This window comes from Triturus cristatus, chromosome 6 (genome assembly GCF_964204655.1).
Source record: "Triturus cristatus chromosome 6, aTriCri1.1, whole genome shotgun sequence".
NCBI lineage: Eukaryota > Metazoa > Chordata > Amphibia > Caudata > Salamandridae > Triturus > Triturus cristatus.
The window spans coordinates 105,023,418-105,040,548 of NC_140589.1; the positions used below are offsets into that span (position 1 = coordinate 105,023,418).

The window sequence follows — 17,131 nt, forward strand, 5'->3', positions numbered from 1 at the left end:
ATAGGTCTCTTGCTGCAGAACCTAGACGTACACCATACAATTACTCCAATACAACATAATATGTAGAAAATAATTAAAGCAAAAAGAATTTCTTGAAATGTACAACTATGTTATAGGTCAACATATTTCAGCCTATCGTACCTCAGAGCCTCCAGTCCAACCAACCGGATATTGGTATTATCGATAAGGATCTGCCCTTCTTCCAGCTCCATCATGCGAAACAGGGCCATGAAGATGGTTGATTTGCCGGATCCAGTCCGTCCCACGATGCCCACCTTCTCTCTTGGTGAAATAGTGAAGTCTACCCCATCCAGAGCGTTAGGGAGTCCCGGACGATATGATAAAAGTGCATTCTGGAATTCCACCTGCCCCTGAGTTGGCCAATTGTAAGCAACCTGTCACAAAAGAAAGAAAGAATGTAATGGTGTCAGAGCCAACCTTACATACAGTCAAATTCCTTTGCAGTTATTTCACTAATATGATGTTTGAGTCCTTGAAAAGATTGATCCTGCCAGTCATTTTATGTTTCTGATTAAATGAAATTGTTCTAGCACAGATGAACAAGAATCTTCTATTCTATTAAGGATATGGAGGTGAGGATTCTGCATGTTTTTCCTTGCTTTATTTTAACAGTAGTCATATTAAACACAGCAAACAGAAAATCAAAGGACTACAATTACCATAGAGCTTTGAGAAAAAAACTACATTCCCCATTGTCAATCCAATCCACCAGTGACACTTTTTTGTCTTGGTTCTAAATTTTCTCGGTTCTGCATCAAAAAATAGACAATCTAGTTTCACGGAAGGGCAGGGTTGTAATAATGTGTTGATTGTGGGACATATTGCTTTTGGTAGTCATTGTGGCACTGAATGTATCGTACCTCACTGCCTCCAGTCCCACTAATCTAGTCCCTGCTCACCAGAGGGATCTCCCCCTTCTCCACTAACCGTCAAGTATAGCTAGGGAAGGCGCCCCACAATGTGCTGGTATGTATCCTGGCATCCAACTTTAGATTTTGAAGCAATACAAATGGCATCATTTAGGAATTTGAAAAGATGGTGAACACATAAATATTTAGACGCTTTTTTGATGGAGATTTGTCTAAATTTTTCAAGTACCATGTGACGATACATTAGTCAGTAGGAGTGGATGCCCTGAAGAAGTTTCATATGAAACACTTTTCAGGAATGATACACAGGTTGGTGGCACAAAGTATTTTAGAGCTTTGTTGCAGTAGAATAAAAACCTATTCAACTTGGAAGATGGGTGCTGTGATTATTTGTGATAAACTATGTAGGACAAGTCTGATACGTAGTAGATCAAATCTGCAGAAAATAGACCAGATAGATGCAAGACCATTTATTTTTGAGAGTCTCAAATTGCGTCAAATTGCGACTCGCAAAAATGAATGTACAACAGTGTCTCAGACCCTGTTTGCGATTCCCAATGGGGTCGCAAATTGCATGCCTCATTGATATTCATGAGGCTGTCGCAATTTGCGACCCCATTGGAAATGGCTCGCACTCACAGGGATGGTGGCCTGCTTGGGTCAGCAGACCACCATATGTGTGACTGCTTTTTTAATGAAGCAGTTTTTTTAAAAAATGCAGCCCATTTTCCTTAAAGTAAAACAGGATGCATTTACAAAAAGAAAAATGAAACTTTTCAGTTTCATTTTTTAAGGGCAGGCAGTGGTCTCTGGGACCACTGTCTGCTCTTAAAAAACATTTTCACCCCCATTCACAAAGGGGAAGGGGTCCCCTGGGAACCCCTTCCCGTTTGCGAGTAACTTACCACCCTTTTGGAAAGGGTGGTAAACTGCGAGTGTTTCGCGACCGCAAATGCGGTCGCAAAACAATCTTACATGCCATTTGCACTCGCTATTAGGTAGGGATGCCCTTGGTACGCCCCTTCCTAATGGCGAGTCGGAAACCATATTTTGCGAGTCGCTAATATGTTAGCGACTCGCAAAATATGGTTTGTACATGGGTCTGGCCTTTTTTGCAGTCGCAAATGGGCTGAATTCCCATTTGCGACCTCAAAATACGGTTGTACATCTGCCCCATAATGGTTTGTGATTAGACTTATTTATGTTTACTCTTAAATGGTTCATTCAGGGTTTGGACATTGAGCAGCCCTATATCGCTCTCTATTGCAGCACTCAAGGAGAAGAACCTTTTAATGGAAATATTATGATTACTTTGTAATTTATATCTTCGGATTTGGACAACTGATAAAGTCATATGTTATTTTAATTGTAAAAACAGAATAGGACAAAGTGGGCAAAAACCACACAAAAGAAGGGGCCAGGTCTTGCAGGCCAGAGGGTACACAGTTGGCTCCGGAAAAGGATGGGTCACTGCTTTCCAATGCAAAAATGTGGAAATGTGGATTTTCTCAGTTAGCAGCTAGAGGGTACTACAATGAGCATGACATTCAAGTGTAAAGGGCACAACAAATAATGAGTATCCATGTTTCTCCAACAATCTTTTTGTTGTGAACACTGTGACAGTGCTAAGTCGGCTACTGTTTTTATTAGGTCGAGCATTCGAGACCTGTTGTAAGTTCTCATGTTGGCTTAAAGCCATCCCCTTGCTTTTGATTTGCTTGTTTCAGTTTCCTTTAGAAATCTTTGCTTGCTAGTGGTCAGCCCTGCCTCTTTGTTCCTCCTTTCTCCCTTCTGTTCCTCCCATGCAGCAGGGACTAAGTACCGTCTCTTTCCGCTATGGCTCTTTATGTGTTCTTGGGGGGACTATTCTTTTTCTTGGTTCCCTGCTCTGTGACCGTTTGCCTGTGTTCAGCTTCCATGCCATAGTTATTTACATGTTAATATTGCATTCCTCCCTCCCACCTCCTCTTAATGCCACAGCTGTGTTAGTGCTGCCTCTCACGTCAGAGCTCCGACTAGTTGCTTGTATTTTTCAGTCATTTTTTGCACTTTTCTACGTCCATCGTTACTTAGGCTTCTTTTGGTAGGATTTACATTTGGTTTTACGCTTGCTTTTAAGGGGGACTGGGCTTGTTGAAGTCTTGTTTGTTATAGCTGTTCCATCCATGTGATTGTCTTTCCACAGATATCATTCCCAGCGTGTTTTGGGGTCAGCGGCTTTTACAGAAGCTGCTCTCCTAACAGGTAAACAACCAACAGAAAAGGACTGCCAGGATAAGATAGGGAAACAAAAATCTGTCTGTGCTGGCTGCTCCACCCAGCCCCTCTCAGCTTACAAAAAAAGCTCCCGGTAACCCGAACAGGCCGGGTGTGATATGCAGTCTGCAGGCATCTGCCCCGGAAGCCCAAGGCTGGCTTTTCCCTGTGTGTGTGTGTCTTTGGAGTCTCTGGCTGCCTACAGTGGTGTTACTGGATGGCGGGAATGTGTTTTTGGCTCAGCCTTGGCCGGGTTGCAGCTGCAATCTCACCCGGATCTGAGGCAATGAGCCTCACCCACAAAGTTAGCCACATCCCGCACATTCAGAGGAGAGGCGGGGGTGGTGGGCGAGGTGGGGGTCGCTGCTCCATCCCGTCCAAAATCTTGACTTTTAAAGGGAGCATTATTCACCGCCAGATGGATTCTATACATGCCAACCCATTCGATTCCGAGACTCATTCCCCCCTCCCTTCCCCACCACCCCTATTCCTGATTGCAGAAACCCGCTTTCCAATGATGCCTGGCTGGTAACATGTGCCAGCATGAAGTCGGAAACGGTCTTTTCTCACTTGGAGTCTGCGCTGCCAGTGACCTGCTGCTCCCACCCTGTGCACAATCATTTCTCACGCCCCTTGCCTGCTACTCTCACTCAGTGTTCCTGACAGGCAAAGGAACAAAGAACAGACTATTACCCAGATTGTTTTTCTGATCCTCCCTTTTTGCAGCTTCAAAATCTTGACATGTAGTTATTAGCATCATCTTGTGGTCACTTAAAAGCACCTCCCCGGCTGAGACGACCAGTTTGCTTTAAAGTCCGCTTGCTGTGTAATTACCTCCTTAGGTGTCACTTCTATATTTTTTTCAGATAAAAACGTAATGGCGCCAAGGGTTGTTCGCACACGGCACTATATGATTTGTTGACATTTGCTGGGGAGAAGGCTCCGTTCTCAGTAAAATATGTGCATTTTTCGTCGGCAGAGTGATAAGCGCTGCCAAATGTTTCCATGCCAGGGTTGGCTCGAGGCACTCAATTTTGAGGCAATATTGAATTTAGGGACCTGGTTTTCACGTACCCAATTGACAATACTCAATTTACTCCTCTTGCAAGTATGGGAGGCTCATTTTCGGTTGCCAGGGTTTACATTCTTGCCTTTCAGAGCACCGCATTTGTCAGCAGCTAGCGTACAGTTCCCTGAGCGATCCTGCGAGCTCTTGCAGAGCCCTCAGCTGATGCCATATAGATATAGAGAGGGTGGCATTGTGCCATTCCTGGTTGAACAGCACTAAGCATGTGGAGGTTGCAGTTGTACTTTTGCCATTCTAAACATGGGCCTACAAGTCTCTCACTACTTGGTGCTGCTGTCGGCAAAACCTGGACTTGAGGACAGTCATTTCCACCACATGGAGCCGCGTGATACCCATACATGGGCTCCCAGGAACCAGACTGCACCACGCTGTTAGCTGGTGAAGGCGGTGGATCTGTCACGCATGACTTTGGAGCATTTTGAAGCTATGGGCAGAATGTCCGTCCTTTCCAATTCTTTTAAAAATTAAACTCTCTTTTGTACTCTGAGCCCTCAGGTACATGCATTCTCTTAAATGTAGTCGTAAATATTATTAGTGCAAGAAAAATAAGTAGCAGACTACACGTTAAATGCATAATTCGGTCAATTAATAGCAAGTAACATGTCAGCTAATTACCTTGGAACTATTTGTTCAAATCCAAGGTTATTTTCTCATGGGCTTTCCCGTTGCTTCACATTATGTGTGAACTAGATTGTATTTCGCTGTTATTTTTGTATTTTCTGCTTTGTTCACAGTTAAGATGGTGGCTGATATCATCTCAGGTTTGCGCGACCCCCCCCCCCCCCCCCCCCCACCCCTGATTATTTCTAATAAACAATGCCCTGTCTGGTGTCCAGCTTTGCCCTTCACCCTGTTTTGACTCCAGCCTCACTCTTGCACTGTTGGCCTTACTGGAGCTTCAGCTTTGCTGCACACAGCCTGCTTAGTCTACAGGTTTACATTTACCTCTCAGACTGTAGTCACCAGCTCAAGTCGTGCACATCAGAACTTACCTTCGAATTTTAGTTTGTGTTTATTCTACAGTCATGCTGTCTGCCTCGATGTGCCATTTCACCAACACTTTTTCAGCTTTAACATGTGGATGTCAGGCCTTATATGGTCCCCAGAATTCCTCATACTTTCACACTACTGTTACTATCTTGTTCACATGCTATCATCTCTGCTCTAATATCTTTAAATACAATACAGTTTTATCCGATATTGGAAGACCTCTCTCTAATCAGATCATCAACACAGTTTAATGTGCTCAGGGGACAGACGCAGGAGGGCAGCCATGATGCCAGGCTATTGTTTATGTGCTTCCGCTGGAGAACACGTGGCATCTGTGGCGTGGCCGTGATTGGAAAAAATGTCTGTCCTGATTAAATTTGAAGCTGACCAGTTACAAATTGTTTCTTCTGGTTTCAGTTGCGATATGTGGATTTGTTGACACTAAACTATATGTGATTAAAGCAAAAATGAACAATAATGTAAAATAAAACCAATGATGATTTTCATGGGAAAATAGTAACTGGAATCCAATAGGATTTTAGCCATATCAGACCAGTACAAGTCCAAAAAAGCGCACATGCCAAAAACTGACTCCAGTACAATCCATATGTGTCCATTGTAGCGGGATTTACACCACTCAGATCACACAGGCCATTCACAGTTCTTGCTTTTTTTAATTCTTCAACAGTAACAAGCAAAGCTTCTCTTTAAGGACTACCCGCCGTACTCAAGTTTGCCGTGTCAGGCCTTGTGCCAGTGTGGTATTTCTGTGGACAGGTGTGCATGTTGCAGATTACTTTTGTGCACACTTCAGGATGCAAGGTTGAAACATGGCAGCCCACCAAGCACTTGATAGTAGCCTATCAGATTCCTGATTTTTCCCTGAATGTGCATATTAAGCTGTAGAATATTAGAAGGACTGCAATGCCATATCTAAAATGAAAAGCCACTTAATTACAAAGTGTACCTGAAGGTAAAAACTAGTCAGATCGTTCTATATTTCAGGTAAAGGGAAAATAGAATGTCTTTAGAGAACTTGGCCGGCACCCTTTCCCACAATGCTTTGTACTGGCAGTTTGCTTCCCAGAGGCAGTTCCTTTTTCCAGCTAACGAGAGAAGGCTCTCTGAACAACTGTGAGAAATTAGATCTGCAAAAAAACTCTTTTACCGTTTACTATATCTTACATCAAGTGTGCAAGTTTAAATCTAATTCTGACAAGAATTGTAGTCAGAATGCTTCCACTTTTTTTCAATCTGCTCTTCTTGTGGGAGAAAAAAGGCAATATCAGATGCTCATAAGCTTTGTGTAATCTGCCTCCCTCTAACACACTGTGTGAAGGATTGTGGCATTTGCCAAAAAACGTCAAAAAGAACGGGGATCATACTGAGAGGCATGATGGAAAACATTCCAAGCAGAACAAGAGGAGAAGAAAAGAAGACGGCTAGAACACAACAACCCTAATTCCCACCAACCCCCCCCCCCCCCCCCCCCCCCAGCAGAAAATCTGGTGAAAAAGATAGATGTAATCACTGGTCTCAGTGTCATTGAAAAATCGACATTTGTGTTGTTTACTTTAAAAGCCTCAGTGCTGACATGTTCCTCCAATCACCACATCGTCACCATCATTCAACGTCATCAAAACACTTGAGGTCAGTGTCGAATAAACCTTCACTATTGAAATTGAAGCATCACCGGTGTACACAATCAATGACGAACACTCAAGCGACAGCGAGGTCCTTCTCGATGGTGGCATGCCCACTGACTGTGATACCTTCATTATTGATGGCGACCACATTACCAACCCCATTGAAAAGACAAAGACCATCGTCGAACACTTCACTGTTGAGGTAAAGAGACAAAAAACAAACTGTCTCCACCGTAGTCTCCTACAGTCCGGTCTTCAGTATCCTCTACTCCAAGTCTCTGCACTCCTCATTGGACAGACAATCGTCATCCAGAAAGAGTGGAGACGTATGCTCCTTCATGCCATTCAAGAGTGGCTACATCTCTAGTTCCAGCTCCTTTGAATAATCATTCTATCAAACCAATCATACCTTTGGAGGGTCCCATCTAAACTCCTTTAAGTACTCTAGAGTTTTCTTCTGCAAGAAAATTCTCAAAGGTGACTTCAAAGTGACAAATATGAAAGGAAAGTGGAATCCTCCTCTACAAGAATCTATTAGGAGAAAACCCCTCCCTCATCAAAGTTCTCTGGCAAAAAGCCACAGAAGGTCATACACAAGATCTCGATGACCTGATAATGATACAGATGTTTCTCACACATCTTACACACCTACATCTCCTACCCAGTCTTCAAGGGCATCACCACTAGACAACACATACGTTTCAAGATGTGCTTACGAGAGGAGCCGGTAAGTGCAACATCCTACTAGACTCCTCAAACATCAGTCTCCGTTATGCTTGAGACTCTACAACTGAGAGCTACTCCAACAACTCTATTACACCTAGTACCAGGTCTCCTATAACATGTTTTAACCACAGCTACGGTCAAAGCAGTGACACCTCCCCCTTAAACAAAATACAAGCCTCCTCAACAGGATCCATATTTTTGAAGAGTCATCTGAAACTAGATATAGTCCTTGAGGAAGCACTCCGGAGTAAACATGCTTCTGCGCCAGAAACATCTGCCCTACTTAAATGGTAAAGCAAACTAAAGGATTCCACTGGTAGGAAGGTGTGTTACCACTTGAAAAATTCTAGCATAACTGCGCTATTCAGAAAATACCAGCAAGAAATATGTGTTGGCATTCAGTCTTTACTATCTGATTTGCATAAACATTTGCAACAAGAATATACAGAAATTATGAAAGAAGTATCCTTAGTTTAAAATGAATGTGTAAGTCATCTCTGGATTTGGCTGAATTGGGTGCTACAGGATACTGCCATGGTATCACAATAAGACAAAATTCATGGCTGAGACTATCGACTCTAAAGCTTGATGTGCAATTGAAGATAGCAAATCTGTCTTTTTCTGGATCTTCCTTCTTCAGCTAACACATGCTGAAGAAATGTTGCTCATGGAAAATGAGGTGGAGGAATTAAAAGATGTTGGGTTAAAAGAACAAAAGAAATTCTTCAAAAGCAATAGAGACCCAGGGAAATAAGAAATGTCCATCTGAGGGTTCTATACTTTTCGATTTGGATAATTGATTTGGCATTGGGCCCTAGCCAGAGGTATCTCTATGATTGCCATACACATTCCAGGATCTCTCAGTCAAAAATCATATTTCCTCAGAAGATATTAGGAAAACCACAAATGGGTCCTCAACTATGAAGTTTTAGAATTAATCTTCAAATAATGGGGTAAACCATCAATAGACCTATTCACCATGGCAAAAGAAATGATGAGACTTCCTGTGCCGAGACTTTCTGTCCAGTACTCCAGAGCGGAACACAAGCAGCAATGCCCTTTTTGATACAGTGGTCAGATCCCTTTGTCTATGCCTTTGCTCTAATTCCACTGATATCGTCAGTGATTGTCAAGCTGCCCAGATCACGCACACAGCTGAGATTAATAGCCGCCGATTGGCTGAGACAATGGTGGTACTCATATCACCTGGAGTTACTGCTCACTCAACACAGGAGATTGTCTGCAGAAGGGACCTTCTCACCAAACGTCAGGGCCCACCACCACCCAAGCCTACAGTCTTTGAATTAGGCAGCATTGCTCCTGAATATAGGCATGGAATCTTCCTCCAGAATTTATGGAGCTTCTAAAAGAAGCAAAAAGTAATTCGACAATATTGTACTGTGCCTAAAAATGGAAAAGATTCTGTATTAGGTACCTTGACAAAGGCCATAACCCTATCCCATGTCACAAAGTAATTTTACCATATCCATTATTTTAGTAAAATCAAAGCTAGAGATCTCCTCCATTAAATTTCATCTTGCGGCTATAACAGTCTCCCCAAAAGATTTCTTCAAAATTCCATTGGTAAAGGAATTTTTTTAGATAGTCTTATAAAGGCCTATTCACCAATAAAGGCACCTTCTCCACATTGAAAACTCAACTGAGTTCCATCCAAATAAATGGATCCACCATATACATACATCTACACTGCAGCACCTTTCATGGAAAACTATTTTTCTTTCTGCAATAATTTCTGCTAGAAGGATTAGTGAATTGCAGATGAGTTTTATTAAAACTATTGTTCCCTCTGCTAGAGTAGTTGTAAGGAATCATCCCTCTTTTCCTACTTAAAGTACTGTCAGATTTTCCCATTAATCAAATCATTACTCATGTGTTTTTTTCTTACTACATCTACTCCAACAGAGTGGCCAGAACAAAGGTACTTACGTGTAGTAAAGTTACGAGTGCGGAATCTTAGCACTCGGTGTGGAATCTCTGCACACAAGGTGGAATCTCTGCACGGTGCACTGCAGATTGTGCCCCGGATAGTGGAGATTCCACCCCAAATGCTGAGATTCCGCCACGAGTGCTGAGACTCGGTGCTCGTAACTTTACTAAACCTAAATAACTTTGTGAATCAGTCCCTAGATTCACCAGATGTTAAGAGAATCTTAACATTTTACTTAGAACTAAAAGCATCAGAAAAACAAAAGTTATTCATGAACGATGGTCACATCAGATAAGGTTTAGCTACTTCCAACAATTAACTCCGATTTGAATCGTAGCATGTATTTCTAGCTAGCACATAAACCCTTACCTAGTTACGCCTAAGGCCTATTCTACTAGAGGGAAAAGAGCTACTACATCCAAAACACAGAAATCTGCAGAGCTGCTATGTGGAAATCTGTTCATACATTCACTAAACACTGCTGCCCAGACACAATACTCAGCTAAGATCCAAAGTAGCTAAAACATGCTTGGGAATCTTTTCAATGATTTCCTCTGTAAAAATGATCTCCTTCTGTCTACAAGAACTTGTGTAGCTATTTCCTGCCTAACAGACGCTGTATGCAATATCTACTCTATTCTAGCATTTACAACTATCAATGAAGATCCTATGATGCAAAAGAAAATGTTACGTACCTCTAGTCTTGTTTTTGCATCACAGGTATCGTCAATGAAATCATTAACGACTCACCTGCCTAGCGGCTGTAACACTATATGTGCAGTCGGGTTCTCACCTATCTATAAAATGAAGGGCCTCAGGGAGACTGCCTGTACAAGGCGTTGCGGGAAGGAGAGCATCCCAGGTTCATAAGACATAGCCTCCTTTTTTCCCCTTACCTTCAATGTAGGCCTAGCGGACTAATTTTTACCTTTATGTACACTCTGTAATTAGATGGTCTTGCATTTTAGATGCTGCAATGAATTCCTTTCTAATATTCTACAGCCTTACATGCACTTTCAGGAAAAAGTTAGGCCTCTGGTAGGCTTCCATTTCATGTACACATTATTACATCCATGCACAGAGACTCTGCTGCTTTCCATGGTAGAAAACTGTGTGAAAAGATGTTCTGGGGTTCTGCTGATATCATCATTGCCGACAACTCTGTAAGCGGACTTGTTTTTCTTTATTAGCGGTCAAATGGTTTAGAAAACCCAGGATGTGCCCCCTAATTTTAGTTTGAGAGTTGATTCCAGGAGCCGTGCACAAAGTGTCCTTCCCCTAGAACACACATGCTGCTTCACCTAGAACACACATGCTGCTTCACCTGGAACACACGTGCTGCTTCACTTAGAACACACGTGCTGCTTCACCTAGAACACACGTGCTGCTTCACCTAGAACACACGTGCTGCTTCACCTGGAACACACGTGCTGCTTCACCTAGAACACACGTGCTGCTTCAACTAGAACACGTGCTGCTTCACCTAGAACACACGTGCTGCTTCACCTTGAACACACGTGCTGCTTCACCTTGAACACACATGCTGCTTCTGCGGCAGAACTCTGATAAGGAATAGCCGCGGCCAGCTGTTCAAAGGTATGCTGTGCGATCCATCCCAAAGAACTTGCAAGGCAGGTTTTCCTACTGAATGCTTAATTTATTATAGCGCTTAGAAACAGCTCTACTGTGTTAGAAGGTCAAAAACTCACTAACAATGTTAGAAACATTTATCTTGCTTTCTCTGACCGTTACATGCTTACCTGCTTTTATTTTCGCAGCATGCGTTTTTACATTACATATTTTATGCACTGGGCTGAGGATTTTGAAATAAACATTTTAAACTAAATGTCACCATTTCTTAGTACTATCTCTGATTGTGTTATTCATAAATGAAAGATTGTTTGGATTGCCACTGCGTCTCTGAATTCATCTAGAGGGACTGAGAGTAACCTGAAAACACTGCCTGTCGAAGATTGCTCAATGCTTTTGTGTTAGGGCTGCAGTCCAACTGTATTTCTAATTCAAGGTTGATGCATTGAACTAAGTCCTTGCATCAGGGGTTTAGAAATCTGCCCCCGCTGCTCTAGGGACCCCCAGATTTTGTATCATTTTGAGTCATCATTTCACCGACTAACACAATCTGAAGAGGCAACGGGTGACCTTCACCTGCCTGGAGTGGAAGAAGGCAGCATGTCATCCTTTTTTATTTACTTTTTAATTCGGAGGTAGAGCTAACAAGCAAAATGGAATAACACTACATCTGTTATTATTCTCAAAGTAAAAGATGTATGCATTATTCATAAATATATTGCACAGATTTCATATTCATATTTGACAATGAGAATGAAAGAGCCAACACGCAGAAACATTATAATCGATCTGCTGTCGTGTACCTGACGTGTGCCGCACTCCAACGCTTATTTTGAGACCACGGAACTGAAGAGTGGACGCATGGACAGTTGGGCAGTGTGGTTTGTGTCAGTGTGTGAGTGTCGGCGAGGAGCTTGCACCTCAGCTGGTGTCTATGGACTTCAAGAAGGCTACCACCTGACTTTCTGAGAAATGTTCTGGCCCTTTAGTGGAAGTATTTGTGGTACAGACAGAAAAAACGTTGAAGGGCACGCCTTAAAGTTCTGTGATCAGTAACAGCTTCTTGGTGGTATAGTTGCGTGCAGGGTGCACAAGGGCAGAAAAGAAGACCGGCCAAAAGGGAACCCTTTCCCAGGTCACTTTGCCGGGGGTGCTGCCGATCGGGTGGACTCCATCGCCCATCCTGCTTTGCGTCCGGAGCCGCCAGTGGCGCCTGCAATGCGCCAGGAGGCGCTTAAAAGCATCCTAGCCCGTCAGAGCCTGGATGAGACTGGGCTGGGCCTACTCTCTTGGCTGTGCTGTACTTTGTTGGTCCCTGTAGGAGCTCCATCTGAAGTAAGTTGTTTTGCTAATACTTACTTGGGGACGCTGGAGTTTTCCCATGTACGGTGGTGCCACCTGATGGTGCGTTGTTTCAAATAAGTATCTTTTTTGCTATCGTTTTAAATGGCTAAAGGGAAGCGACAGGTGACCAGGGAGAAGTCACCTAAGACTCTTCAAAATTCCACACTTGATTGTTTTTTGACCAAGGCCGCCACTGCCATTAACAAGGAAATTATGGCAGTTGAACGTCGGCTATCGCGGGGGGGGGGGGGGGGGGGGGAGAGGGGGTGTTCTCTTGTAACAATGAATCAAGACCTCCTGTCTGGTGGGGAGCTTGAGCTAATTGATAATGGTGTATTGGGAGGTGAGCCATCTCAAGTCACTTCCCAAACTGAGTCATTCTCAGCCCCAGTAATTTCCGCTCACCCTCACCCAATTTCTATGGTCTCTGGTCTTCCTGTAAAAAGGATGAAGAAGACGAAACACATGGAACCTACAGTTGGAACCAAGACTAGGGCAAAGAAAAAGTTGCAGGACTTAACGCAAGGGCGTTCTAGTATTTTTTCTGCCGCTGTCACTGTGCAAGACTCGGATCTCATCACTTTACCTAGTCCTATATATGATACAGACATTTTTTTAAATCGGTTGCAAGAACTTTTATCTAAGAATCTTAACCCAATCCTGTCTAGACTCGATAAGCTAGAGCAAAATGTGGATCTTATAATAAAATCTGTCATATGTGCTGAGGAAGGGGGATGGAAACATCCAGTCCATCTTCAGGGTAGTCTCAACACGGTGGGGTCTCATGGCACTACACATACCCAACACAGGCAGGGGAATCAGACAACTGTGGATCGATCAGCGGTACTGCCTGGGTCGGGAGGGGTAGCTTTGGGGACTGTGAATAAGGGCCCTGAGTATACTAGTCATATAAATGGTTGTGAAACTGTGGGGAATAGGCCCAGGTTTGATTCCTTGAGTTCTAACACCATTCTAAAGGGGACCGGTGAACTGAGGCGACGGCCCAGTCAGTCAAATGCTATGGCTCATCCTGCTATTCAACCATATGAGGTTATCTTGGACCTACCACCCGAATGTTGACCCTACGTTGTTATACTCACCAACGTTCCTTTGCTCCAGGCTAATACCCACGAAACCACAATCCAATTAAAAAATAAGGTCTGTCACTGGCTTTTACACTCAACGAAATTTAATATTTCACTCTACAAGGATATCTTGATGGTAAGAAGAGTGGGTTGGGTTGGCCCCCTAAGTAAGTCCATTGATGGAGATTGTGTGGTCGTAACCTGCCGGAGCCCGGACCTTGCAGGGTTTATAATTAGGAGCAGGAACAACACTCTCAGAAGGGGCTCAGTTCAGGGGATAGACATCATGCCATTAGGCTTTTTTTATAGACATCTCAAATCTAGTGGCCCATCCCACCCACAAAATGTCTGCCCATTACAACCTGACCAGTTTAGAAAGACACCTTTCCCCATCGAAGCCAGTAACAAATATGAGGTACTATCAGGTTTGGATAAGGTCTATTGACTAGAGCTTAGCAAAGACGCCCAAGTAAGTCCGCAAGGGAGGCCACTACAGGGTGCTACCCAATTTGGCCCCAATGCTGAGGTGCTGTTATCCCCCCATCTCATTGAATTAGAGACTCCTAACGTAGCTAGTATTTCTGCCAAGAGGCCGTCTATTACATCTACAATTGGCCCTATCCTCGAAGTTAGGCAGACAGTGAGGGGAGGCTCCTCTACTGATAAGCAGCCGCATATCCTCTCATGGAATATTGCAGGCCTACGCTCCAAACTTAATGATCCCGAGAGGGGCACACTAGTGGATAACTGCCATCTGTGCCTTTTCAAAGAAACGTGAGCCACTGAACTGATCTATAGGGCGGGTTTTGGTTCTTTTAGTATTGAGGCAAAACAATCCCCTTTGGGCAGACCTGCGGGAGGCATGTTGATTTGGGCTAATATCACTCTCGCATGTAAAATTAAGTGCCTTAATATAGACGCCTTGGGCTCGCTAAAAGGGGATACTCATGTTAGGATTTTTAATATTTATAATAGGTTTACAACCCCTCATAAACCCTCCAACACTATGACCATGGAATCCGATAGGAATGATTCCCCCTTTATTGTCGCTGGAGACTTCAACACCTCGTATGAGCCTATGGACTATGTGCAGGAACTAGTCCTGGAGGAGGAAGTTGCTAGAGGCATCACAAAGCTCCAAATTCCACCAATCAAAAGATGTAGCAGGTTTTATCGCTTACTCTTACCTATGGGGTGCGGGCTTGCAATGGGAGGATTCTCTCAGACTCTAGGTACGATTATACATTTAAGAGGGGGAACACCAGAAGCAGAATAGATTATATTCTAGCCCATCTCGATCTCTGGCCACAAGTTATTGATATGGCCGTTCTTGATCGAAATGATAGTGACCATAATGCCCTGCTTTTATGCTGCTCTGGGCTACTGGTTCTCATATCTAAGTGTAGTCTAACGAGGGGTCAGGTAGTAAATACAAACAATAATAAGAGAATTAAGTGGCCAAACACAGTTGCTGATGGAAAGCTCCTTATCGGAATTTATAAAGAGCTGACACAATTCCTACTGAAGTTAGCGATTGCTAACGTAAATGATGATAGCATTTTAGCCAGCTACCTAGACCTGTCGAATAATATTTCTCCCTTTTTTAAATGCCAGGGAGTTTTGCTCCCGTACAAACAGAAAAATGAACCCTAGTATAATAAGGAATGCAGGCAGGCAAAAGTTGAACTTAACGAGGCAGTAAAGGAGGGGACGAGGTCTAACATATTGAATAAAAGGAAGAACTATAGGAGTATACAAAGGGAGGCCAAACGCAACTGGGAAACCAAAAGTTGGTGCACCCTAGTTGAGGCATCTAGGCAAAAAGATTACCGTTTATCTTGGCATCTACTTTCTAAGAGGGTATCCTATCAGGTTGCCGAAAATTACTCTTACATACAGCCGCACACCTGGTAAGGGTATTTTAAGGCATTGTACTCCTCAGAGGATGGTGAGGCTGTGGGTATTGCAGGGGAAGTACCCAGGGACTGAAATGCGGAGTTTGAACATAATGAGGATGTGAGTTTCTCCCTTATGGAAGTTGGAATGCAATCACATCCCTCCAAATTGGCAAAGCCCCTGGGCTTGATAAAATCCCTGGAGATCTTTATAAATATGAACCCAATATCTGGGGCCCCCTGCTTCATGCTGTTTTTAATGCTATTACACGTGGAGGTCCCATACTGGGTACGTGCCAGGGCGCTGAAATTATCCCCATATTTAAAAAAGGGGCTAAAGGGGACCCTGCAAACTATAGGCTTATTAGCCTTATAGATGTGGTTCAGAATTTTTTTAGCAAATTACATTTTAACTCGTATTCAAGATTGGGCAGAGGAGGACAATATTATCTCTCATTTGCAGGCGGGTTTCGAGTCGCCACTAGCACTTTAGACCAAGTATTTCGTTTTTTAATGCTTATATGGAAAGAGGTCACACTCAAGAAAGGTCATCTCTACGTACTATTTGTTGACCTAAAAATCGCTTTTGATTCCATTGACCGCACCCAGCTCTGGACCACCCTGAGGGACATGGGACTTCCCCATTCCCTACTCCACCTTTTAACCAGATTACACCAGGATAATTATGCCAGAGTCAGATGGAATCAAGATGGGAGGCAGTCTGGAAATATTTTAATTAGGAAAGGAGTTCGCCAGGGGTGCGTGTTAGCTCCAACCATGTTCACCTTATACATGAATGAGCTCATGAATGAGCTCATAAATGAGCTATATGATTGTGGTGGTGACCCACCAAAGTTGGCTGGTAAGCAAACACCTGTGCTTTTGTTTGCTGAGGACACGCTACTTATATCCAAAACCCCAAAGGGCATCCAAAATGTTTTAACTAATTTCTCAAAAGCGTGTGAATCTAGGGGTTTGGAAATCAACTGTCTCAAAACCAAGTATATGGTTTTCAACCCCTACACATCTGCCAAGGGGAAAGTGCTGTTGGAAGGACAACTCCTAGAGCAGGTTAAAGCCTTCGATTACTTAGGCGCTAGAATCAGCGAGAACCTGGCATGGTCCCCCCAAATTCTGAAAAGTGTTTTGACACTACAACAACTGGTGCAATTGTTAAAAGAGCCAAACGCTCAGCTTTTCGCCCATTTTCCCCTGCAATAGAGATACATAGGGCAAAAGGCTTGGGCGCAGCACTCTCTGGGGCAGAACTCTGGGGCTTAGAGGACACTAAACAATTAGAAGTTGCCAAAATAATTTCTTGAGAGCTCTTCTAAACATTCCAAAGAATACTCCCCTATTGCCACTATGCATTGATTTTGGGTTAAAATCAATCTCCCATTATGCTGGCCTAAAGGGACTCATGTTTTGGGTGAGACTGTGGACCAGCAAAACTCAAATACCCGTAAAAGATGCTGTGGAAGAATTGCTGTCCCTACAAAGGAAATCAGGTCTCTTGCCCTGGTTCGGGAAGGTCAAGGGGAGGCTCAAAAAAATAGGAATGAGTACCCTTTGGGAAGACCCTCGCTCCATATCAAGAAAAATGCTTCCTCAACTAAAAACAATGTATTGGAATTTTATTAATACTTGTAATGAACTAAGGTCACCAGGCATTTT

The 17,131-nt window shown here is 43.3% G+C and overlaps 1 protein-coding gene across 2 annotated transcripts in view; it reads right to left on the bottom strand.

Moving 5' to 3' along the window:
* LOC146816450 (ATP-binding cassette sub-family C member 10-like) overlaps positions 1-17,131 on the bottom strand; it is a 351,699-nt gene that overhangs the window by 29,471 nt on the left and 305,097 nt on the right. For both annotated transcript variants that reach the window (XM_085610292.1, XM_085610293.1), the window contains exon 18: positions 142-395. In XM_085610292.1, the coding sequence (XP_085466418.1) occupies positions 142-395 (254 nt within the window). The remainder of the gene's footprint in view (positions 1-141; positions 396-17,131) is intronic.